This window comes from Moschus berezovskii, chromosome 28 (assembly GCF_049115385.1).
Source record: "Moschus berezovskii isolate FMDL1 chromosome 28, NW_MosBer_1.0, whole genome shotgun sequence".
NCBI lineage: Eukaryota > Metazoa > Chordata > Mammalia > Artiodactyla > Moschidae > Moschus > Moschus berezovskii.
The window spans coordinates 25175149-25201012 of NC_142487.1; the positions used below are offsets into that span (position 1 = coordinate 25175149).

Here is a 25864-nt window from a genome sequence, read left to right on the forward strand (position 1 = left end):
TGTTACCTGGTGAGCTTTCCCTCCACCCTCGAAGGCAGCCCCTCTGCCTTGGCTCCTGGGCTCCTCCAAGGAGGGCTGTGGGCATTCATAATGGATGAAGGTTTATCATACTCCAGCTTCTGGTCTGGGGCTTCCCCCATGGCTCAGCGGGTCAAGAATCCGCCTGCAATGCAGGAGACACAGGAGACGTAGGTTTAATCCCTGGGTTCAGAAGATCCCCTGGAGAAGGAACTAGGAACCCACTCCAGTATTGTTGCCTGGGAAATCCCATGGACAGAAGAGCTTGGTGGGCTACAGTCCATGGAGTGGCAAAGAGTAGGAAACAACTTAGCAACTAAGCACACACGCGGCTTCTGGTCCAAGCTAAGCTAAGCTTCAAGGCAAAGTTGGGCTGCCCATCCTGAAGGTCGGGCCACAGGGATGAGTCAGAAAAGTACGAAATGGAAAGTTAAATCAGAGCGCCCTGCTGTAGTCCTGGCCAACTCTGGGGCGTGCCAGTCGTCTACTTGCAGTGTGCTGGGAACCAGGCACTGGGAGGACAGAGTGGGGGAGTCCAGCCCCCACCCTCACAGCTCCCCTTACAGCTCTGCTAGGCACGGCCCATCTTCTAGAGAGAAGTAAATGATGTGCTGGGCAGCCCAAGTGGATGGGGAGAGATTATGGAAAATGCCAAGAAGGTCTGAGACGCTCACAAGGCCCAGTGGCTCTCCAGGGCTTCCTCGTGGGGTGCTAGGGCAGTTATGGATCGGTGGGACCGGGCTCAGTGGTGAGAAGAGAAGCTTTTTAATATCTGCTCCCAAAACCACTCTCTCAGCATCTCAGAAACACCCCGATGGTGTGTGTCCTCCAGGACAACCCACCCGGGTATTTATCTCTGTATTCCACGGAACTAAGTTTGGGCGTCTGGCCACAGGCATCGCCCTCGCCAGCACCCTCGGCCGGGGAAGGCCGGGTAGACGCGGGCTGCAGGCTTCCGAGCCTCAATTCGCCTCCCTCTTCCACCTTCTCTTCACCCCTCCCTCCCCCACCCCTCCCCCGGTTATTTGGGAGATTAGAGTTCATTAATTAAATCCTGTGCTTAGATCGAACTGTAACATTATTCCAATCACATTTGCCTTGCAGGCGGCAGAGGAGATGGCAGCCTCGCTGGAAACGCGCGGGGGAGCCTGAGCCGGCGGCCGGAGACGCACTGCGCGCCGCTCCAGCGCCGCGGCGCCGCGCAGACCCTCCGTCTCCCTGCTCAGCCTCGCCGGCCCGCTCGCCCCTGCCTACCGGGCCCGGCTTCTCTCTGTGGCTCCTGCCCTCCCCTACCCCGGGCCCCTGCGCAGCTCCCCTGCCCGGCCCCCCTCCCCCCGGCACATACGCTGACACGCGCGCGCGAACACACACACTGACACGCCAGTGAGCCGCTGGCCGCTCAATGGACCGATTTCCCCGCTTTTCCTGATCCCAAGCCGGCCCGGGATGAGAAATTGCAAAATGGCCCGGGTCGCCAGTGTGCTGGGGCTGGTCATGCTCAGCGTCGCCCTGCTGATTTTATCGCTCATCAGCTACGTGTCCCTGAAAAAGGAGAGCATCTTCACCACTCCCAAGTACGCCAACCCAGGGGCGCCCCGAATGTACATGCTCCACGCGGGATTCCGGTGAGTGTGGGGCCTCTGGGCGCCCGCGGGTTATCTGGTTTATGGGGGCGGGAGGTCGGGGGGTTGGGGGAGGGAGGATGTTTTGCCTTCTCCGAGACACTTTGGGCAAGATAACTGCGTGGTCCTTCCATGCCTCGCTCTGATTCTTAACACCACCGCCACCCACCTCCTGCTTTTTATTTTTTAAACCCAGACGTCGTCCTCATCAAAGTGATTGCATTCTCATATTCTTCTTTGGCATCCCTTCCCCCATTTCAAAAATGGGAGAGTGGGGGTGGGGAGGGTGGTTTAAGGAGAATGATGGTGGATGGAGAGGCCTTGTGTGTATCTGGGAGTGGGCATGGAGAAATGGACATGCGTGGCGGTGAGCGCCTACCCCGCGCGCGGACCTGGGCGAGTTAATGGCGCAGGCGCCGGACTCCTCTGGCGCGCTCTCCTGCTTTCCTCCCCCCACCCGTGAGCCATCAAACGAGGCGCGGATCTGTTCTCTTGCAGCCCCTGGGGTCCTCGACCTCGATCCTTACCCCCCGCCCCGCCATCGCCCACCGCCTCTCCCCGCCTCCCCCCAACTCTTTCCGGGATTTCCGCAATCCCCCCCGCCCTCTGCGGGAAGCGAGCCGCCTAAGGGCCGCCTCCCCTCGCCCCGGATCCAAGTCACCGCCGGGCGCGAGGCTGGGCCGAGAAGGCAGGCGCCGGGCGAAGCTTGGCGGAGCTTGTGGAGACTCTCTGCCCCAACTGTGACCGTCCCCTCACCCCCCCAAGAGCTCTGTCTACAGAGCCTCTAGAGGGGCGGGTGGCGAATACGAACTGCACCCTGTGGTCTCAGCCAGACCCGAGGTGCGAAAACCAGGGAAGGAGTGGAGCAGGCGTCCGGAGGGCCCCCGGTCAGGGACAGGGGTTGAAATCAGACCGAGGCTCGGGAAGGAAGAGGTTAAGGAAGGAACCACCCCCCAAACCACCCCCCACCAAGCCTTCCCCAGGGTCTTGGGTTCATCTGCCTGTTTCTCCAAAAATCAATCTGGCGGCGGCGCGGGGGCGGCGCGGGGGCGGCGCGGGCGGGGCCCGCCTGGGCGCGGCCGCTGTCCGCGGTGCTGACTCCCCGGCCCTCCCGCCCGGGCGCGGCCGCTGTCCGCGGTGCTGACTCCCCGGTCCCCTTGGCTCAGCCGCTTCTGGCCGAGCGCCGGGCTCCCGGCCCTGCTCTCCGCGAGACGGCCATTTTATGGTCTCTCCCGCGCCCGGAGGGATGGACAATGGAGACGGGCTTCCCCAGTTTCCCCTCTTCCTCCCGAGTGTGTGTGGGGAGCGGAAGGTGACCCAGACGAGCAGGGGGCTCTGGGGCGGGGTGTCACCCAGGGCCTGCGCCAACTGGCCGCGCCCCCGCCGCCGTCCCCGCCCCGCCGCCATCCGGCCGGGCCCTAGCGGCTCCGCCGGCCGCCCCGAGCCGAGCCCAGCACGTCTGTCCGTGTGCTCACGCTCCTCTCCAGGTCGCAGTTCGCGCTGAAGCTTCTAGATTCGTCACTGGTGCCGTTCCCGCATTCTGTGACTCATGAACTCCAAGCCAGACCTAAGTGGACATTTAATCGGACAGCGTTTTTACATCAAAGGTAGGACAGGAGATCCAGGAGCTGTTCTGAATTCTGGAGCTCAAAACCAAAAAAACGAAATAATAACAGAACAGAAATCCACTCCCCCCAACCCGAGGTGTATCTGCGTTGGCTTATTGGCCTGACTGCCCAAAGGCTGATTAGTAACCCTTTTCTGTTTATGGAGTGCCCCCTCATAAAAGGAAAACATCAATAAGGCCAATTTGAAAAGAAGGGGGGGAAAAAAGGATGTTTCCAGTATTCTCCTTAACTTGAACTTAATTGAGCACCATGATTTATAGGTAATACGTATGGCTAATACTGCCAAAACCATTTATTAAAAAAAAAAAAAAAAGTTAATGACTAACAGACCACCCAATGCATTTTCATTGCCCCTCGCCAGGAAAAAGAAAAACTTTAAAAAAAAAAAATTTTAAAGTATTGTCTCACTGAAATACAGAAGACACTATACTTCATCCCCAACAAATTACTAGTGAAAAATCTCAGTCCAAATATATTCAGATGTTTAAGTATGGTTTTGGTTTTTTAACCTGATTGTTCTCATTAAACTTTTATAGCTTTTAATATATTGTAAAAGCTACCCAAAATTACTCTTACAGCAGCTTGTCTTACAGCAGTTTCATTTATACATGGAGTTGGTGTGTGTTTCCTTTCTTTTCTTTTTTTCTTTTTTGAGGTAAGGGAAGAAGGATGAGATTTATGCGAATGTATGTATTTCCCTGTGATTTCTGATCTACTCTTAGCAATCCCAGCTAAGTCATTACCTCTTCCTTCTTGGTGGGATAATCATGCTGCTAAATGGAATGTGAACCATCTAGTGTATTCATTAGGGGATGAGTATCATCTTACAGAAGTTTATGTTACCGCTCTATTTAGGGCGTTGTGTTTGGTCATGGAATTTCTAGTTATCGCACTCTTTTAATCTAATGATGGAATTAAAACAAATTCAGTAGCTATCCATGGTACATGAAAATGTTTACTTGAAAAGCTGTCATAGAGTCATATTATTATTAAAAATTTTAAAACACTATTTAATTAGAAATTAGTCCATAATAATAATAATTCATTCATTCTAAAACTCTGAATTTTTTTTTAACTTTTGTGGTTTTAATCCAACTTAATTTTCTAGGCAGCCCAGAAAATTGTCCAGAGAAGGCAATGGCAAGCCACTCCAGTACTCTTGCCTAGAAAATCCCATGGATGGAAGAGCCTGGTAGACTGCAGTCCGTGGGGTAGCTAAGGGTTGGACACGACTGAGCAACTTCACTTTCACTTTTCACTTTTACACATTGGAGAAGGAAATGGCAACCCACTCCAGTGTTCTTGCCTGGAGAATCCCAGGGACGGGGGAGCCTGGTGGGCTTCCGTCTATGGGGTCACACAGAGTCGGACACGACTGAAGTGACTTAGCAGCAGTAGCAGCAGCAGCAGAAAACTGTCATGGGTCAAATATATATTTCCTAAAACATAATTCTGTCTCAGTAAAAATGTTCTCCCCACACTAGGCCATGTGATCCAAATAACCAATTAGAAAAATATTTCCTTCTCAAAACTTCCCTTCTTTCAGTCCATTTATTAGGTAATCTTTAATTAATTTGCCCAGTGTCACTTTAAACTTTTACCTTTGTAACAGTTTGCAGTGAACACTTAGTAACTTTGGAAGTTTGGTTTAAAGCCTTCAGTGTATGTTGCTCTGCATTTTGACAAATTGAAGTAATTTTTCAAAAAGTAAGATTCCAGGTAAAGTGATAGTATGCAAAGTATTTAGTTTCATTCCTGATATTTTTTTTAAAAAGAGGAAGTTCAATGTGATTTCTTAGAACTGGAGAAGCTAGTAGCAGAGTAACACATGACCAATCTCTCTCTTAAGTATTTTAAATAGCAGAGACTTTAAGAGGAGATGGTTAATTTCACTTAATGCTCAACATGAAAGCAACCAGAAATTAGTGCTAAGTATCACCCTTCCCTATTTATCCTCTGAATTCTTAGAATATACACATGTTTTCAGGATGTACAATAGTTTCTTTTTCTAAAGAATTAGGTTTCTCTCACTTAATTGGGTTTCTATATAATCAAGTAGAAAAAGATTCCTTTTTCATTATTCAAAGGACAATAGTGAGATTATCATCTCATTTTTATTAAATATTCAACTACTCCCACTGCTATTACCATTTTCATATTTTAATAATAGATAGTACCATACTGACTCATATATATTTGACCCTTATTTGGACACCAGTGATATTTGATATTCCTTGTACACTATAGTCCAATAGCAAACAAGTAGTCCCTAGTTCGGAGAAGGCAATGGCAAGCCACTCCAGTACTCTTGCCTGGAAAATCCCATGGATGGAGGAGCCTGGTAGGCTGCAGTCTGTGGGGTCGCTAAGGGTCGGACACGACTGAGCGACTTCACTTTCACTTTTCACTTTCACACATTGGAGAAGTAAATGGCAACCCACTCCAGTGTTCTTGCCTGGAGAATCCCAGGGACGGGGGAGCCTGGTGGGCTTCCGTCTATGGGGTCACACAGAGTCGGACATGACTGAAGTGACTTAGCAGTAGCAGCAGTCCCTAGTTGCAAGCTCTAAGTCACCAATGTTTGTGTATTAATGTGAGCTCTTTGGGGTCTGTGTAAATTGTCTGCCTGCATCTTCTGACAGAGTTTGGCCCATGCCTCCCCCTTGATCAAATACAGTTTTCGGGTAGAGCAGAAATCCAAAGAATCAGCAACTGAAAACCATAAATCACAATGTTTACAAGCCTTAGAGGATTACACCCAGAATTTGAGAGACTAGAGCATGTCTGTAATCCTGAAGCAGTTCTCCCTTCAATTATTAAGATCATATCATCTTTCTTGGGTTCAGTGTGCCTACAGTTCTTGCCTGAATGAAACAGTGTAAGATCTAAGATGGAAAATCAATTCTTTTGAATGGGATACATTTAATGAATCTCTTTTTATTTTAGGCAAGAAATTCTTCAGCATGTCGATGTAATAAAAAATTTTTCTTTGACCAAGAATAGTGTTCGGATTGGACAACTGATGCACTATGATTATTCCAGCCATAAATATGTTTTCTCTATTAGCAATAACTTCCGATCACTGCTTCCAGATGTTTCTCCCATTGTGAATAAGCGTTATAACATTTGCGCTGTGGTTGGAAATAGTGGGATCCTGACAGGGAGCCGGTGTGGACCGCAGATAGATAAGTCAGATTTTGTTTTCCGTTGCAATTTCGCCCCTACGGAGGCTTTCCAAAGAGATGTTGGAAGGAAAACCAACCTCACCACCTTCAACCCCAGCATCCTGGAAAAATATTACAACAACCTTTTGACCATTCAGGACCGTAACAACTTTTTTCTCAGTTTGAAAAAGCTTGATGGGGCCATTCTTTGGATCCCTGCCTTTTTCTTCCATACGTCGGCCACTGTTACCAGGACGTTAGTTGACTTTTTTGTTGAACACAGAGGTCAGTTAAAGCTCCAGTTGGCTTGGCCTGGAAATATAATGCAACATGTCAACAGGTGTGTATGTTTTATTGCCTTTAACTCACACCCTACCAGATGGCAAATCAATATCGTAATCTCTTGGGGGTGGGAGCTAGCTATCTGATTAGTTAGTTGTTGTGGTTAGCATAGCACCTTAGAACACACTCTGACATTTTATAATGAGTGAACAGATCATTCTAGGTAAGAAGTTCAATCTCCTACCCTAGCTGATAACCAAGTGTCAAATGGAGGTACTAGTGTTTCATTAGCTTTGCCTCTCCATCCCCCGTCCCCTTCCTTGGTGGGAAACTTAACAAGCAGTCATGGAAATCACCACAAATCAATAATTTTCTCTGAATGAACGGCTATGTCCCAATAATGCCAACAACTAAAGTAGACAAATCAAGTGGTTTTCTTAAAGATGCAATTGACTTTAAATGTTCCTTTTTATTTGATGGGTGGTTTTTTTTTAGATGGCCAAGATTAGAAAACCACCTAGACAAGTCAAAATTGTATAATTGGCTTTTATCATTGGAGGTTTGAGTGCCAAAACGTGTGAAAAGTATTTTAGCAGCTCGTTGTTATCTCCTGTAATTTGAAAGACAGATTAACCAGGATGCAGTATTTTCATCTAGTCTGATGAGCCTTAACCCTGGCTATACCTCAGAATCACTTGGAGAGATTTAAAAAATATTCTTGTCTGGGCTCTGCTTCAAGAGATCCTAACGTGATTTGTCTGGTGGGGAAGGACAGTGGTTCAGGCACTTGATATGTCTTAATAACTCCCCAGATGATTCTAATGAGTAGCCAGAATTGGGAGCAGGCAGTTAAGGGCTTCCGTGGTGGCTCAGATGGTAAAGAATCCGCCTGCAATGCAAGAGACATGGATTTGATCCCTGGGTTGGGAAGATCCCCTGGAGAAGGGCCTGGCAACCCACTTCAGGATTCTTGCCTGGAAAATTCCATGGACAGAGGAGCCTGGTGAACTGTGGTCCATGGGGTCTCAAAGAGTCGGACACGACTGAGCACACACGCACACACACACCACATTTATAAAATGAAGGGAATTTTATAATACAAGGTGAATTGCAGAATTTTTTTCTATAAATCATCTGAGGAAACTGCCTCACCTCTAATGTCCCCTATTCGAGTAGCCCCAGCGTCCTCACAGACTCTCCAGGTGTTACTGCAAGTTAGAGTGGGTTCTGGGAGGTCTGGAAGAAAAGGTTCTAAGATTTTTGTCACATCGCAGATGGGTACGTAGTAGACATCCGGTAGTCCTCTAACATCTTCCAGATTTAAGATCCTGTAGTTGACCTAGCATGTAAGGAAGAATGATCATGTAATCAGCTGGTATGTATCTAACAGGCAGGCTGATGCCAGCATTTATAGTCCACGCTGGAACTTTTTCTTGGAAAGAGAAAGGGCGCTATTAAGAATTACAACAAAGATACCAGACAAAAACGGGGACTATTTCAGTTTCCCAGGATGTATGGTTACCTTTTTAAGAGGTAATATAACCGAGCTTCTAAGTTTAAAGACGTATCAACTGAGGTACAAAGAACGAGGTATTTACCGAACATCACTGCCCAAAATGGGCAGAACCAGAATTAGAAGCCAGGCTTCCTGCAACCTGCCCTGCAGTCTTTCTGACTTCATCATGTTGCTCCCCTCTCACTCCATGTAAGCACAGCTGTACCAAAAGAACCGTCAGAAGTCACTCTAGCCCCTTAGGTTAGAAGATGAAAACAAAGACTGAACTTGTGAATTTCACCTTGAAGGGGAACGTCCATGTGAAGAAGGGTCTAACTGCATGTGACAGAACCTTCCAGAAGTGGCCTGTGTGGCCTGCCTGGCCCCCAGCCTCTCAGGAGGCCTGTGGAGTAGCCAGAATGACCCACTTGGGCTTGGACCAAACACAGTGATTCAACAAAACCTTGGAGGAAATCTGATTCATGAACAGTTTGAGTATGCTTGCACAGCCAGTCATAAGTGCAAAGGCACACGCATGCACACATATACACACTCCTTCACGCCACAGCAGTCTCAGATATTTGGCAGTTTGGTAGCAAGGCTTCAGATTACTATCTAAATATGGAAGGCACAACAACTATTATTTAGCATTTTTTTAAAATTCAGAAAGTTTGTAAATAAATACTTTTCTTAGGTTCTGGCACATCAAAGAAGGGCTTGGAAGCCCTCGGTTGAGATACAGGAACAGGGAATGTGGTTTTCACAAAAGGGTAGAAAAAAATAAGGCCCCACAATCTTTTCAAACCCACAAAGAAAGATTTAATCTCTGAGTAAGGAAACAGAGGAGGGCCCCTTAGATTAAATACCTGCTCCCTACTCCCAAGAGCCCTTTTGAGGCATGGTCATTCTCATTGGTGGGCTTTTACGGCATCACCAGTAAGTCAGAGACACCACTCTTTAGGAGAACCCAGAGCAGGGCCACTCCAGTATTTCTTGCCTGGAAAATTCCATGGACAGAGGAGCCTGGCGTGCTACAGTCCACGGGGCCACAAACAGCTGGAACAACTAAGCGATTAAACACACATGGAGCAGGGACGGCTTCAAACGTGGGACTTCCACAGTAACAGACAAGTCCGCGCCCAGAAGGGCCGACACTTGGTTTAATCCTCTGCTTTGCCCTCTTGAAATTCTTGACTATTTTTTGAAAAAGGGCCCACGTTTTCATTTGGCATTGGATCTCACAAAGTAGATGACCCTGCCCTGAGGGGTTTTTTTTTTTGTGGTCTTAAAGATAGATTCAGAGTAGTACTGGTTAAGTTACTTGGATAAATTCACTTCCCCAAACTGGTCACAGTGACTCATCTGACGGAAACCTTCAACACTGGCCTCTGAATCCACCTGTACTTATTACTCCACAGGTACTGGAAAAACAAACACTTGTCGCCCAAACGGCTGAGCACGGGTATTCTCATGTACACCCTGGCGTCAGCAGTCTGTGAAGAGATCCACTTGTATGGATTCTGGCCTTTTGGATTTGACCCCAACACAAGGGAAGATCTTCCATACCATTACTATGACAAAAAAGGAACCAAATTTACCACCAAATGGCAGGAGTCCCACCAGCTGCCGGCTGAGTTTCAGCTATTGTACCGAATGCATGGGGAAGGGCTCACCAAGCTTACCCTGTCACACTGTGCCTGAGGACTCTGAGCGGGAAGTGCGCCGACTCACAGCAAGTAGCCCGTCAGAATAGACCCCTAGAGAGTCTCTCATAAGGACTGTCTGCCCCTTAAGAGCAAAGGGGTCTTCTCTCCCCTCGGCCCTGCTCTTTTAAGGGTCTTAGCAAGACAGATGCTTTGAAGCCTCGTGATCTAAACTTGATTGATAAAGGGACTGTTGCATTGGGAACTCTGCTGCTAATGAAATGGTTTGAAGTATTTTCACATTTGTATTTTAATAATAAACTGCCTCCTTTTTTTTTTTTCTAGTGAGGAGTAGAGCTGTAGCGTCTACGGCTTTGCTTGGATAGAGTCCTTGCAATCAGAGGCCTCTGGGCAGAAGTTTGGGCAGGATTTCAGTTTTGCCTGGGTGGGATCAGACTCTTCAAAATGAAAACATAAAAAGCTGGTTTGCAAATATCATCTCTCTCTTCCTCTCTCTTCCCCCCCACCCCGCCCTTCCCACCCTCTCCCTTCCACCCCTACAGCCACTTTCCTGGCCCTACCACCATGGAGTTCTATATTTGGCTAGGAGTCATGTTGAAATAGCTTTGCTTGTATGTCTTGCATCTGTAATTGATATGTTCAAGGCTCTGGGTAATTGATGTTTCATGACAAACTGAGTGGATCATGACAGATCCCCTTGTGATTCCTTTTATAAGAAATGCCCCTCAGGAAGTTCTCACTGGTCCATGCAGCCATCCTGCAGCAGAGCAGCTCCTCTCTGCTGGGAAGCACATGATCCAGGGCATCTTTGACCATCACTAAGAAAGCCTGTGGCACGGGTGGCATCTCATCTCGTGACCCTGAGTGCTATTATGGCAAATCATCCTGATGCTACCCCTTCAGGGGTGTTGCAGCCTGGGCACGGTGCCTCCCACAGCCCCAACCCAAGCACTGGACTGGGAATTCCCCCAGAACGTACAGGCAGGGAGTCAGTTTGAGTCTGGTACTTATAGAAGAAGAGGAAGGAAGGAGAATACTTAGAAGTTGTTATGGATCCCACGGCCCCTGAAGTGCTGTAACCATGGTCAGGGCCTCTGAGAACCAGCAGGGTCAAAGCAGAGGAGATGCTCTGAGGCTGGCCAGGCCCCCATGTGAACGGCGCTGAGGCGAGGTCATCCTGAGTGTCACCGCATCCATCAGCACTGCTCCAGAACTCCAAGGCGATGGTAGACATCAGATATTCCCTCTTCCCACTGAAACTGGCTCTACAAATCTAGCATTTCAAAAGGAAAAACCACTATTTCGTGGCAAGACTGGTCCTAAACGAACCCTTGGAACTGGAGATGCATGGGCCTGCTACAAGGGGCTCAGCCGCTCCCCTTCCAGCCTTAGGAGCAGAAACCACATCACTCCTGTCCCCAGCTTTTCTCCGAGCAGCACTTTGTTCTTCCAGTTCAGCCCAAAGTCTGGCCAAGTCGATGTTAAATTTTAATACGAGTTTCTTTCTTCTCTCCAAATGCCAGTCAAGCACATTTATAATACATTTGGGTGGGGTAGCTTGTTCTTTTCCAGAAATCTCATCTAGATTGCTTGTAATGTTACAAATACTGTTTAAAATCATTGCTATTGTTCAGTAAGCAGCTCCCTGCCCCTCCTTGGGAAGGCACCATCACACCGAAAATCAAACCAAATATAAGTCTGATTTGATAAGGAAAGATTCAGTTCTTGTGCTCATGTTCTGCCTGGCTCTGAAGAGGGCTGTTTTCTTCTAATTTTTCCCAGAAAGCTAATCAGGGCAGCTTACACAGATCCAGATACTAACCAGTGACAGAAAACTCATACAGGTCCAAACGTGTTACCACTGGTGACAGACCTCACTCCGTTGTTTGAGTGACAATCATCCAAATAGACAGGAAGACATCGGAATGGATGTTCTGAAGTGGGAAGCCACTAAAACAGCTCGATACTTGAAATAATTAGGGGGGAGATATCCAAAACACTTCTAAATGCAATGATACAATTTTATGGGCACCCAAACCACATGCTTATTCCCTTATCACTTTAAAGTAGAAAGTACTATATTAGAAAAGAAAAAAAAAAGAGAAAAAATTACAATCTTCGTGCTGTTCTCTGTTAGGGTCACAGGGAAATGGGAAACTGACGGGAGTGTTTAGTTGGATCTTCCGAAGCACTTAGTTCATTTGGTTTCAGCTGAGTGATAATGCCAATAATAGGATGAGATGGTTGGATTGGCATCACCGACTCTATGGACATGAGTTTGAGTAAGCTCCGGGAGTTGGTGAAGGACAGAGAAGCCTGGCGTGCTGCAGCCCAGGGGGTTGCAAAGAATCGGACACAACTGAGCGACTAAACTGAACTGAACATGGGCCAGATCCTGACTCTGGAGTTTTAACCCCAATGTGCCCACTAGATTTCACTAAATATGTGGACACTTTGAACCGGGCAGGTTAAAAGAGCAAAAGACCAGAATCCCTAAAGCCAGTTAATTGTTCTATTTGTGGACCATTTAAATTAGCTGTCCTCAGAATGGCAAGTTTGAGGATTTTTCTTTAAGTTCAGGGAGACTGAGTAAATCTCACTTCACTCTTGCCTCCACTTTAACCTAGAGTGAGAGGACTCTGTCATCTCCCACCATCATTTCATCCATCACTTTCACAAAAACTCAACATGCTGAGGAAACAGACCTGTCTCCCAGAACCACGATGGAGAGATAAGGCTTATCTCCTGTTCCCAGGTAGGACTTCCTGGAGCTGATCCCAAAAGACCACCTTTCCCTTTGTCATTAAAAATCTCTGAAGAAAATCCCAAGTCCTCCCATAGTGGTTAACCACAATTCTCATAATTTATCCATTCTTTATATGCAGGCTTTATCCTTCTGTTGCAAAAAAAAAAAAAACCTAGATTCAGCGTGTGGGTAAAGCATTTATCTCAGTTTTCGGCATGTAGTCAGCACTCAATATATGGCACTGCTACTGCTGCTGCTAAGTCACTTCAGTCGTGTCCAACTCTGTGTGACCCCATAGACGGAAGCCCACCAGGCTCCCCCGTCCCTGGGATTCTCCAGGCAAGAACACTGGAGTGGGTTGCCATTTCCTTCTCCAATGTGTGAAAGTGAAAGTGAAGTCGCTCAGTCGTGTCCGACCCTTAGCGACCCCACGGACTGCAGCCTACCAGACTCCTCCATCCATGGGATTTTCTAGGCAAGAGTACTGGAGTGGCTTGCCATTGCCTTCTCCGAATATATGGCACCTTTTACTGCTATTTTTATTGGTTAGTTATGCCCTTGACCTACAGTTTCAGCATAGAGAAAAACAGCCTCCAGCTGATGATACAAAAAGTCTTTTTGTTTTTAAAGACTATTCCAAAGATTAAACCTGTATAACTACTGTCTCAGCCAAAAGAGTTGGTGGGTCCCGTGAGCGCAGATTAGGAAGGCAGTGGTTAAATAGCCAGGATCTCCAAGGCTGTATGGTCAGCAGCAGTGGCATGGGCAGACAGGCCTGTGGGTCCTCCTTCCTGATTCAGCCACAGGTACCAACCCCTGGTTTTTCCGTTGACTTTGCTCTGTTGGTTATAGGTTAAGTGCATCCTTTTGTCAGAACCTTTCTTCTTTTTGGTGGCTCAGATGGTAAAGAATTCATCTTCAATTCAGGAGATCCAGGTTCGAGCCCTGGATTGAGAAGATTCCCTGGAGGAGGAAATGGCAATCCACTCCAGTATTCTTGCCTGGTGAATTTCAAGGACAGAGGAGCCTGGCAGGGCTACAGTGTCCATGGGGTCACAGAGAGTCAGACATGACTGAGCAACTAACACTTCTTTTCTTTCAGATACTCATGGCAGAGTTTACCCTCACTATTGGAAAAAATATCACCATAAAGCCCCCAGGTCTGTCTACATGTGACACCAACACAAATGACCGGCTCAGTTTCATAGAAAAAACAAAAAAAACCCACAAACATTTAACAACCTGCTTAACGCTACTCCCTCGGTTTCATCAGTCGTTCTGCGTGTCCTGTGCAGGCATGCAGATCCAGGGGAGACAGCGTTCAGGTGTGGTGTTAAGAGCCCCTCTCACACGCAGAAACTCTTCTCCGTACTTGATGAGTAAGCCTCTGCAGTTCCTCTGCTTTCTTCTGCGTCTTCAGTGTCCTTGGCCGCGGTGCGAGTGCCGTGCATTTAGTAGTGTGTGCGCCTAGCAGTGCCGGCTGTGACCGCTGGGCCATCTGTGTGACTCTGATGGCAGGCCCCTGACCATGGCGCTACCAGCCAGGTTGTGCAGGGAGAGGGTCCCCTGGCCTCCTCGTGCCCAGGCCTCCAGTTAGCCACTTATCCCCGGATGTGAACGTCAGAAGTAACCTGACTGGTGGGGAAGCGGAGGAATAGAAAAGCCTTTCTCTTGACTTGGGTTGTTGTCGTTGTCCATTTGCTAAGTCATGTCCGACTCTGCAACCCCACAGACTGCAGCACGCCAGGCCTCCCTGTAACCTCGCTATCTCCCAGAGTTCGCTCAGACTCACGTCCACTGAATCAGTGATGCCATCCAAGCATCTCATCCTCTGCCACCCTCTTCTCCATGACTTGGGCAAAGTATTAATTATTAGACACAGTCAGCAAAGAGGTGTTGACTTGAGGGCAGAGGCAGCAGGGACAGAATTCTAGAGACCGAGGACACTGGAAATGGAAGAGCCTTTCAGTATCTCTGGTCCTAATCCTTGACTTTCCAAAATGAGAAATGGAGACACAGAGAACCCACATGATTTTCCTGAGATTGCACAGGTAATCAGGGGAGAAATTTTGACGCTTCATCTAGCACTTCTTGGCTCAGCAGCATCCAATAAAAGTGGGTTCAAAGAGAAAGTGATTATGGTCTGGGGTCTACAAGGCACAGAAAATAAAATAAGTTAGAAAAGCTGAAAAAGAGGAAAAAAGATTTTCCCTCCAGTTAAAAAAAATTATTTCTCAATGCAAAACAGAAAAGGAGATGCTTGCCTAGGCATCCAGCAGTCCACTGGTAATAACCTACATGCTCCCCTAACACGAGAGGAAACCTACTCAGTAAATGATGATTCTGATAAATCTGGTAAACCACAGTGAAGTTACTGACGGTGCTCAGTTGACAGCTGGGATCTTAATCACCTAATCATGTTAATAAAACCTTGTTTTAGTAATATGTATACGTAATTTAAAAGTTGAATGCTGAGAGCCGTTATGTGCTTTTTCGCATGTAAAATTTTCGTTTGAGGACTCTAGGTAAAAGTACATTTTGTCAGTGCCTTTCCATGTAATATAAGTAATTTCAAGAGCAGACTTCGCATTCTTGCATTTAGTTCCATATGCTGAGAAGATGTACAAATAACAATGAATAATTGGGGCTGGGTCTTCCTGTGCAAGATGAGAGACAGCCATTTTCTGTATAACTCTGGATCCTTTTCCCTGCAGCGGTTTGAATGTGCCAAGCCAAAGTTTATGTCTCGCCTCTATTTCTCCCTGAGTGTGTAGAACTATGCTTTTGCTCACAAAGAAAGTTGGGGCTGTGCGTGTGTGCGGCTGAAAAGCCCAGGCTGAGGGTCGTGGGTGCTGGGGACTTAGAGCCCCTGGGTTACCTGCTGGTCCTGTCTGGGCCCTGTGGCCCAACTAATCAAGGCCACAGGTGAGCTGATACCACAGAACAAAATGATGAAATATGCCTCTCTCACCCCTTGATTGCTTTGCCATATAGATTTAACATTTAAAGTGGGAAACAGAATGTCATTATTGTATCACGCAGTATTCCTTAAGATTTCTTTTTACTGTGATGACTTATCGAGGATATATGTGTTTGAAGATGTTTTTATCCTCAATGAAGCTCATTCTCTTGTTGTTAATTACAATGGATAATCACAGTGATGGGCCTGTTGTTGAGTAACTGACTCCGATTTAAGATGACAATGGGGTTGTGGAGAGAGGACCTGGATTCGCTACCCATCCACCAGCAAGCCAAGCTGGAAGGAGGGAGGAGCTAATGCCATCCTCGCTCTCCTCCCCAGACCTGTGGCTCAGAATGTCCTGGAATAAAAGCCCGCTTACAGAGATTCCCAGGTGATTCTGATGTGGCCACAATTTGGGAACCAAATATATAGAGTGAAGTCATGTACACCATGTTGACGAAAGTCGCTGAACGCGTGTCACTCCTCATGCAGTCATCATCAGATCTGCTCCCTGGACTTATCACGATGACAGAAACACAGCCTTAGTGACTCAACCATTCAACTCTTTTGGCTAAACTGACCAGCCACTAATTTTTAAGTGAAGAGTAACTGGTCAGTTTTGTCAGAATGGATGCAGGCCTGAAGACAGTCAGAGTGGGGAACACAGCTTTAACCTACTTTACCCCCCAAGGCCAGCTCTTTATATGTCACTCTGGTTCAGACTAAGAGCGATCTCAGGTCACTCATCTTTAAAAACAGGCAGACTGAGAAATAGGAAGGTTGAACAATTCATTCAGATTCTACTTAGAAGTCATTCCCAGAGCCTAAAATAGTTCTAAAGGGGTCTTATTTCCCAACCTGCAGGAAATGCCCCCAAATGCAAAGATGTTCAAGTTAAAATGAAACCAATCAAAAAAGAAAAAAAAAAAAAAACAAGAAGCTAAGGTTCTAAAACCAGCTGAATATAAAAGGGGTGGTCAGTTGCCACTGGTAGCCTGGTGCCAGCCTCTGTTAAATAAGGTCCCTCCATCCTAATGAAGGGCTTCCTTGATAGCTCAGATGGTAAAGAATTCACCTGTAATGCAGGAGACCCTGGTTCGATTCCTGGTTCAGGAAGATCCACTGGAGAAGAGATAGGCGACCCACTCCAGTATTCTTGGGCTTCCCTAGTGGCTCAGCTGGTAATGAATCCGCCCACAATGCGGGAGACCTGGGTTTGATCCCTGGGTTGGGAAGATCTTCTGGAGAAGGGAAAGGCTGCCCACTCCAGTATTCTTACCCGGAGAATTCCATGGACTGTATCGTCCATGGGGTCACAAAGAGTCACACGACTGAGCACCTTTCACTCCTGAATTGCTCTTAAATTACATCCTAATGAAGTTTCGGCCAGTCTCCTTTCCATAGCTGTGCACCTGCAAAGACTTTCATCATCAGAGATACTGGAGATCTCCTCTCTCTTCCCTATTGTGGGGTTAAGAGACAGCTTTAGCTCTTTGGTGTGATGCTAAATGTTTAACAATTGGCTCTGAAGGATGATGGAGCCCTGATTTGCAGGACTTTCCAATTTCCATGCTATAGGTACTCTCCTCATAGCCAGTTTCCAACTACTAACTTGACGGCAACCAGCTGAAATGTCACAACATGCTCTCAAGAGCCATTATGAGCTGGCTCCAGCGCAGCACTGCCTGAACAATTTCTGAGTCAGTAAGCACCAAATAGAAGGGCTAGCCGTGGCTTCCGAGGGGCACCCGTGGACCCTGCTTGCCACAGAGAGGCATGGCCACCTCGATCGATTATATTTTTAATATATTATTGGTCCTTGAGGCTAAGGACCTTAAAGGGTTCAAAATACTCCCTTAGCCACGTGACTCTTAGGAACCTCTCAACAGACTCCTCAGAACCTTAAGGAGTTACTAGCCATGGCTTGTCTGATTTCCAAAGGTGACTTTCCAGGTAAACACTCTTTAATTTAACTGCCAGTTGAAACATGTTTGGCTGATCTTTCCTCACATCCTATTGTCCATCGCCTCTTTCCCTATTTGACTAATTTTCCCTGTCCACTTACTCCTCAACCTTCTGATGTGGCACAAAAGTGACAGGCATCCAGAAATTAGTGCCTGCAAAGGAGCAGGGGGGAGAAAAAGACATCCGATTAGCTTTCCTGGACCCATCGCCCTTACCTGGGGAGGCTCTGTGGTTCAAAGGTCTCTACCTCACCAAGGGGACACTCGGTTAAGCACTACAACCCTGCCCAGGGCTTGAGTATGCACTCAGCTGGACTCTCTCTGCACTCAGAAAATTCACAGTGGGATAAAAACGCCATTCAATAAGAATACTGCTAGGAACACAGTAAGGGAAGGCAGCACGTGATGCCTTGCCCTTAGCTAAGGCTGGACTTTGGAAAAAAAAACCTAACAGCAAACATTCGGCCACTGCAGTCTCTGGGCACTGAGCATGGCTTTCCTTCTTTCTTACCACTAGTCATAAGTGAAAGCCCTGTTTCTTGAGTGTTTGGAAATCAGACTGAGCCACAGAACAAGCTTCGTTTGCAAATTAAAGGTTTTAGGATGGAAGTCATTCTTTTAGGTGGGTTTAACTAAATCCTTTGGAAGGCAATGCTGGAAAAAAAAAGTGTACTTAATTCCTTACACACAATGAGTAGCCATAAGTTTTTATTCTGTATGTGGTAAATCAAAATTAGATCATAAAGGACCAAGTCTACTTTCCTTGCTGTAGTGAGATACCCTGCAGGTTCTGTAAAATATTTCTAGACTGTGAAGGTTTGAAACTCAACTTGGACATTTTCTGTATTACGTTCAAAAAGTCAGGGTATACCTCTGTTTTCTGTCCTTCTTAACAATTATCAAAATGAGCTTGTTCCGCTATAGTTAATACACTACACTTTATTTTAAATGAGTCGGGTACATGTTAAAATGCTTTGCTCTGCGCTCAGAACAATTTGCATATAACCTGGGCACAAAGTAGGCTTTTATCTCTCTTTTCCTCTTACACAAAGAAGGTTAGCTCACGGCTACAAACAGAAGCGATTTGACAGTGGTCCCAGTTTTACTAGGAAGAAATTAACAGCAAAACCAGCAGTGAGGAACCAGCCACGCCCCACAACATTTTCATCTTGCGAGGTAGGGAAGAAAATCGGGTAGATAGTGGAAGAGGTTTGGTCAATGTATGCAGGTGAAATAAAGTCATTTAAATATTTGCAGAAAGGAACAGATTTCCCTCAGAAACCTAGAACCTAGACCATTTTGCAAGGCTTAGAATAATAGGCACCCACGAGAGAAATGCTCTTTAACCACATCTCAAGATCCAGATCTAAGCCCTTACTAGGCAGAACACAGCCTTACTACCAAGAACCCTGGGAGGGGTTTATCGACAGGCTGAAATCCAAATACGGAGTGTCAACAATTAGCACTGAAATTCTCCCAGGACTCAGAACAAAAGCACTGAACCACCCCAGTGCAGTGTCACTTATTCACGCAGAACTTCACAGATCTAGACATTAACTCAGCTCTAGATTCTAGGTGAATATCCTCAAGGTGGAGATGGGACAACTGAGGTTCAGGAAACAGAGAATGACTTATGTTCCCAGCTTGTTAACTGGAACTAGAGTCTGGGTCTCCCAACACCGCCCCATTCTGCCTCCATTCTTTAGATGGGAAGTTGACAATCTATTGTGGAAGCACGAATCAGAAATCAAGACAAAAGAATGTATACGATACCCTCTCTCGTTTAACCTACTTGGTTTCACCACCTCATTTTAGCATCATTTTAAGAATGCTATAACAATGTAGGGTAAGGAACAAACTTCTTTATAGAGTGATGATGGAACCAAAAGGTCAAAAGGTAGGAGAACAGTGATTGTAAATCATAATAGAAATGAGGAAGAAGCATGTGTCAGGAAAAATAAATGCTTAAGTTTGTTATAACCACAGAGCCCTCCCCCACGCACCAGATGCATTTGTTTTGGAAAAGCTACTTCCTGCTGAGAGACTGGCAATGAAGGCTTTACTCCTTTCCAGCAAACCAGGAGACCCCTTGCTCTCTGGACGAAGCTTCAGCCCTAGGACTCAGACTCACATCTCTTAGGAGCGGCAGCCTCAGTCATTCTTAGAAACGAGCTGCCAGACGGACAGGGCTGCAGAGACCAGACTGAAGCCAGCACGCTGGACTGAGGAACGTGTAAATAGCCTCCTGCCTTCTTGGTGAACAAGGATGATCTTTTTTTTTTTTTTCTTTCGTAAAGGTAATCGCGTGTATATTGTGACTGTAGTTTGTGAAGAAAATGCAATGATCTGCTTCGACAGCTTCCCAAATGTACCTGTTAAGTGTGAACGTGCCTGCCTCATTGCCTCCTGTGCCAAACACAGTACTGAATGCATTGTTTTTAAATAAACTGTTTTATTGTGCATTGGAAAGCACTACTGGTTGTCTTTGTCCCATTCCGGGACACACACACACAGACACACACACACAGACACACACACACCACAAACACACAGACACTACACACACACGACACACACAGACACACACACACCACAAACACACACACACTACACACACACAGCACACACAGACATACACACAGACACTCCACACACCCTGCATCCAATGAAGAGATTAAACACATCCTCCCTATCTCATCCCCTGCATTTTAAGGAATTCTTGCGGACTTGCAGGACTCCAGAAAGGTTGAGTTTGGTTGTCTACTAGTATGAACTAGTAGCTAATACTAACTAGCCCCCAAATGCCCAATTTTTCCCCAGGTTCTTCAAATGCAAATCATGCAACAGGCCTTAACATTAATAATAATGATGTGGTACAGTCCTGAGTGGTACAGTCACATAATCAGCTTATCTCATCAGTAATAGGGTGAGAGAAGGATGCTTAAGAGCTTGGCTCCTGCTGCAGAGCGAGTGGCAGCGTTGAGACGGGAAACTGACTCTCAGTCCAGGGCTCTTTCCCTTGCATCTTCAGGCCATTCTGGTCGCTCTTCAGCCCACCTGCCCTGAATACCCCCGTCGGCCTCCATCCCCTTTCCCTTTGTTATGTTTTTAAATTTATTTTTTCGTTGGCGGAAAATTGCTCTGCAGTGTCCTGTCGGTTTCTGCCGTACGACAGCGCGTGTCAGCCACCATGATACATGTACCAGCTCTCTCCTGAGCCTCCCTCCAGTCTCCTCATCACACCCCTCAGAGTCATCACGGGCCGCCAGGCTGGGCTCCCTGTCACGGAGCACCTTCCCACCAGCTACCTATTTTACACCTGGTAAAGTGCATATATGTCAGTGCTTCTCCCTGAGTTATTTTTCGAAGGATTTTCTTCCTTCACTTGAAAAGACAGTATCTATTTATTTATTCACTGTTTTTCTATGTTTCCCACTATACTGTAAACTCCGCCTTCTCCAAAACAGGCGAGACGGTTTTAATCACACTATGCCACCAGTGCCCAAACCAGTGCTAGGAACTTAGGCTGGTGTCTGGCGGATGGACGGATAGACAGGTGCGCGGACAGACCGTCGAGTCTGCGTTCCGCTGCTGCTCCTATCCGCTCCCTTCCCATTGCTGTGCGGACATCACAGGTGCCAGAAGTCGTCCCTCCGCTCCGACTCTGCGGCCTCAGCGAGCACCGAGAATAAGTACTTGTTGACTGAAGGAGTAAACAGCCTCAGAATTGTTTCTCTCAATACGCACGCTCCAACGTTAAGACGATCCTGGGGACTCGATCCAGCGGTTAAGACGTCGCCTTCCCAGGGCAGGGGGTGCAGGTTTGATCCCTGGTCTGGCAGTTAAGCTCCCACCTGCCTTGAGGCCAAAAAAAACGAAACATAAAACAGAAGCGATATTGTAACAAATTTAAAAGACTTAAGAGTAAAAAAAGAATGTCCCAGCATATGAATGCACCATAGCGCAGCGTCCTGATTGTAATCTCAAGCAAAGGGAGAGCTGATGGAGGGTGAAAGAGCCCACCTTCGGTAAACAGGGCTGCATCAGAGAGGGCTGGCTGCAGTACTCTTTAAAAAAGTCAAATCAAAAGTCGCTCGTGGTCACCTACGTGTGACACCAGGCAGGACAGGAACAGGATACAAAATGAACAAAACCACGGCGCCTAGCCGGAGGGAGCTTAAAAATCTCACTGGGGAAACAGGTCAGCACATTAAAGGGAATATCTTCCACCCTGTGCAGCTCCAGGGGAGGATGGAATGCAGGTGGAGGAAGCGAGGCAAACGGAGCAAAGGATGGCCCCATTATATTCAAGCAAAGGCAATAAGAATTTTAGAGGCCAGATGTAATACTCAGGGCTTATTTTTCTGAAAACTACTTGACAAGCTGATGATTGCCCCCCCATTGCCTCTCACAGAGTAGCAGTTTAGTTGTTCTAAAACAAAACAAAACCCTTCAGAAACTTCAGCAAAACATGAAATTGACACCAAGTTTATTGCAGGCTCTCTTTGCCTGGGGCCAATAGGTACAAATTAAATTTTAAAAGTAGAATTTTTTTCCCTAAGAAAATGCATTGCCGCAACTTGACCAAAACAAAGAAGATTAAAGAAACCTCACCCATAGAAAGGCCAACTTGACCCAACTCTCCTAGGCCAGTAAGGCAATTGGCTTTCTTAGTCTAAGCAAGAGTCTGGGCTCTTTCTCCAGTGGGCCTTCCCCAGGGTCTGTACCAGCCTCAATAAGTGGAGGTAGACCCCATTTGGGGGCTTCCCAGGTGGCACTAGTAGTAAAGAACCCACATGCCAATGCAGGAGACATAAGAGATGTGGGTTCAATACCTGGGTGGGGAAGATCCCCTGCAGTAGGGCATGGCAACCCGCTCTAGTATTCTTGCCTGGAGAATCCCATGGACAGAGGAGCCTGGTGGGCTACAGTCCATGGGGTCACAGAGAGACAGACACGACAGCAGGCAGGCATTTTTGGTGAGTAAGTTACCTTGATGGACAGGCTGCTCTGAACACTACCTCATACCACACAGAATGTCACAGGTGACTGGGAACTTAGATATGTAATGAATTCAATGCTCTGGTTTCCAGATGAAGAAACTGAGGCTTAGGTGTGAAAGTGACTTACCTAAACTGCATTGTCCTCATAAGCCACATTTTAATGTTCTGGGACCCAAACAGCAAAGTTATCTTTATATCACCAATTCTCAAATCTAAATGAAAATATCTGAAAGCAAAATCTGCTCACTTTATCTCTTTTTTTATTATTATAAAAATATTCTTTGAAAAAATATGAGAAACTAGAGATAAGCAAAAGAATCGTAAAAACCAGCTACAACTTTCACCTGTTTTTCTGAGTGTGTGTTTGTTCCTTACCGTGCATACTGTTGCGTTCTTTTGCTTTTTCTCCACTTAAAAATATATCAAGAAAGCCTTTCATGTTATTAAATAGTCTTTGATAAACTCACAGAATGGAAGCTCTATCTTATTTAACTAATTCTCCATTATTGTTTCAAATTTAAGTTTGAGTTCTTTGCCACGAATAGTGCTATAAATAGTGCTTTGATGAATGTGAACGTCTTTGAATGTTTGAACATCAATGGTTGTTTCTCTGTATAAATCCCTTTAAGTAGATTTTCAAGAGATATGACTCATTTTTTTAAGAGAAGTCTTTCTCAAAACTGGTCAGAAATATTCAAGAAGTTCAATGCCCAAATTTGTAAATCTTTATTTCAGAAAAGTTTTAAAGGCTTTAAAAAGGCACAAGGTTTAGGGGGAAAGCATGCTTCATCAACAGGATGACTCCTCAACAGAGAAGTAATGCTTATTTGTATATGATCCTAAGGTAAGTAAGTAGCTACTGTTGTGTGCTACTTAACTCAGTTGCTACATCTCTTGTTTGGGAGCTGGGAGAACTGTACACATCAAAAAGAGGAAGTCCATCCAATCACGTCCTTAAACACCAGGACCATTTAGGAGAGACGGGCCTTCGATATAATGATATTGATAGATAGCTCATTGCCTTATTCTGAGAGTATGTTATTATTTACTAATTATGCTTTCAATTCACATTAAGTCCAAGAAGTCAAAATGAGGAAGATGAAGTAAATAATCTACCTTAAGGCTACATAAATCCCATAGACCAGCTGTTTGGTTGAAGTTTTTAAAATCAATATCTCCACTTCTATAAGAGAGGTGTGACTTTAAGCAAATTCAAAATTTGAACATACAAACTTTCAAAGCAGATTTATTAAGGGAGGTCAATGAGATAACTGCAGAATTCCCCATTCCCTATCATCATCCCCTCTCTTAAGTAAACCTGTATTTACATGCCCCAAAATGAGTAAATATATTCATTACTGTGGGTCTCCTAGTCTCTATCACAACTACCCAACCCTCCACTGTAGGGCAAAAACAGCTAGAGAGGATACATAAATGAACATAAATGAAATGAGTACAGATGTGTTTCAATAAAACTTTATTTACAAAAATAGTAAGCAACCAGATTGGCCTTCAGGCTTTGGTTTGCCAATCCTTGCTTTAAATAACACATTCCTTCCTATATGTAAAATATTTCATTTGACAACCCTCATTGTATTTGTTTCCTAGGGTTGTCATGATAAATTACCACAAACTTGCTCCCTTAAAGCAACAGAAATTTATGCTGTAATAGTTCTGGAGGTCAGAAATCTGAATTCAAGTTTTCAGAAAGGTTGATTCCTTCTGGAAGTACTGACGGAGAACTGTTTGATGTTTCTCTTCTTGCTCCTGGGGCTGCCAGCAACCCTTGGCACTCCTTGGCTTTCGGCTACATATTCCGTCTGGCTCCATCTTCACATGGCCTTCTCTGTGTGTCTGTACCTTTCCCCTTCTCTCGTCTTCTCTGGATCTGTCTTATAAGAAGTTTGGAGCCCACCCTAATTCAGGATGATGTCATCTCAAGATCCTCACCTTATCACATCTGCAAAGACCCTTGCTACAAATAAAGTCACATTCCAAGTGGACATATTTTCAGGGACCACAATTCAGCCCACTACATCCATTTACAACATTACCCCATCCACCAAGGAATTCAAGGACCCATAGAGAAGAACCCATGGAACCCCATTCAGTGAGGCACAGGCTCCGCTGTGCTCCAGGTGCCATTATTCCCCTTCACAGTCCCAAACTGCAAAATCCCAACAGCCTGACTGAGTGGTGCAAATCATGTCCTTACGTTATATTTTACAGAGCTTTTTGGAATCTATAGACAATAAATGGATGTGCTTCCAACAGCGGATTCAGGGACAAATCAAACACCACCACCAAAATCAAAAAATTCTGAAAATGCTCCTACTATACAAAGAACTTATTTCCCATACCACAGTGTTGCTCAGTGCCAGGGAGACTGCTCTTGGATAAGTGGGTTTTCTGGCTGGCGTACATGTACCATGTCGAAAGGGAAAAAAAACATATGGAGAAAATATGAAAGTTGACCAACCCATGACACGAAGTGATAAGTTCAGAAGAGATGTCTAAAACATTCCAGTGGACATGGTTGTTCGACACTTAGAGATCAATTTAAAACTAATTCTCATCTTGTAGCAGACTTCACAGATATATAGATATAGATCTCAGCAACTGTAGTTACAAACACTAATACTTCCAATTTAGCTTCCAGAAACTTTTGCGACTTAATCAGTAAGCAAAGCCTATTGGGAACTAAGGTGGAAATTCAGTTGGAGATATGTTTCTCAGAAATGGAACACACTGAACCTATCTTTAATGAAGTGTAGAAGACAGTTAAGGAGGGTGACTAAGTGACTTAAAGGAGAGAAAGATCAGACAGTGAAAGGGCCACAGAGATTTGTTTGGTCCAGTCTGAAGCATGATATCCTTCAAAATGGAACGTATACAAGAAAATTTTCTGCAGTAAAGTATTCAGTTCAGTTCAGTCACTCAGTCATGTCCAACCCTTTGCAACCCCATGAATCACAGCACGCCAGGCCTCCCTGTCCATCACCAACTCCCGGAGTTCACTCAAACTCATGTCCATCAGTCGGTGATGCCATCCAGCCATCTCATTCTCTGTCGTCCCCTTCTCCTCCCGCCCCCAATCCTTCCCAGCATCAGAGTCTTTTCCAGTGAGTCAACTCATCGCATGAGATGGCCAAAGTATTTCAAATCTTGGAAGATAATGCTGTGAAAGTGCTGCACTCAATATGCCAGCAAATTTGGAAAACTCAGCAGTGGCCATAGGACTGGAAAAGGTCAGTCTTCATTCCAATCCCAAAGAATGGCAATGCCAAAGAATGCTCAAACTACCGCACAATTGCAC

General features: G+C 45.8%; 1 protein-coding gene across 1 annotated transcript; it reads left to right on the top strand.

Annotated features, from left to right (window-relative positions):
- The first annotated feature begins 1192 nt into the window (after nt 1–1192).
- On the top strand, nt 1193–9910 carry ST8SIA3 (ST8 alpha-N-acetyl-neuraminide alpha-2,8-sialyltransferase 3). Its single transcript, XM_055416863.2, has 4 exons — nt 1193–1643; nt 3128–3247; nt 6215–6772; nt 9628–9910. Exons 1-4 carry the CDS (start codon nt 1465–1467, stop codon nt 9908–9910), a joined length of 1140 nt encoding a protein of 379 aa, XP_055272838.2. The 5' UTR covers nt 1193–1464.
- The last annotated feature ends 15954 nt before the right edge of the window (nt 9911–25864 follow it).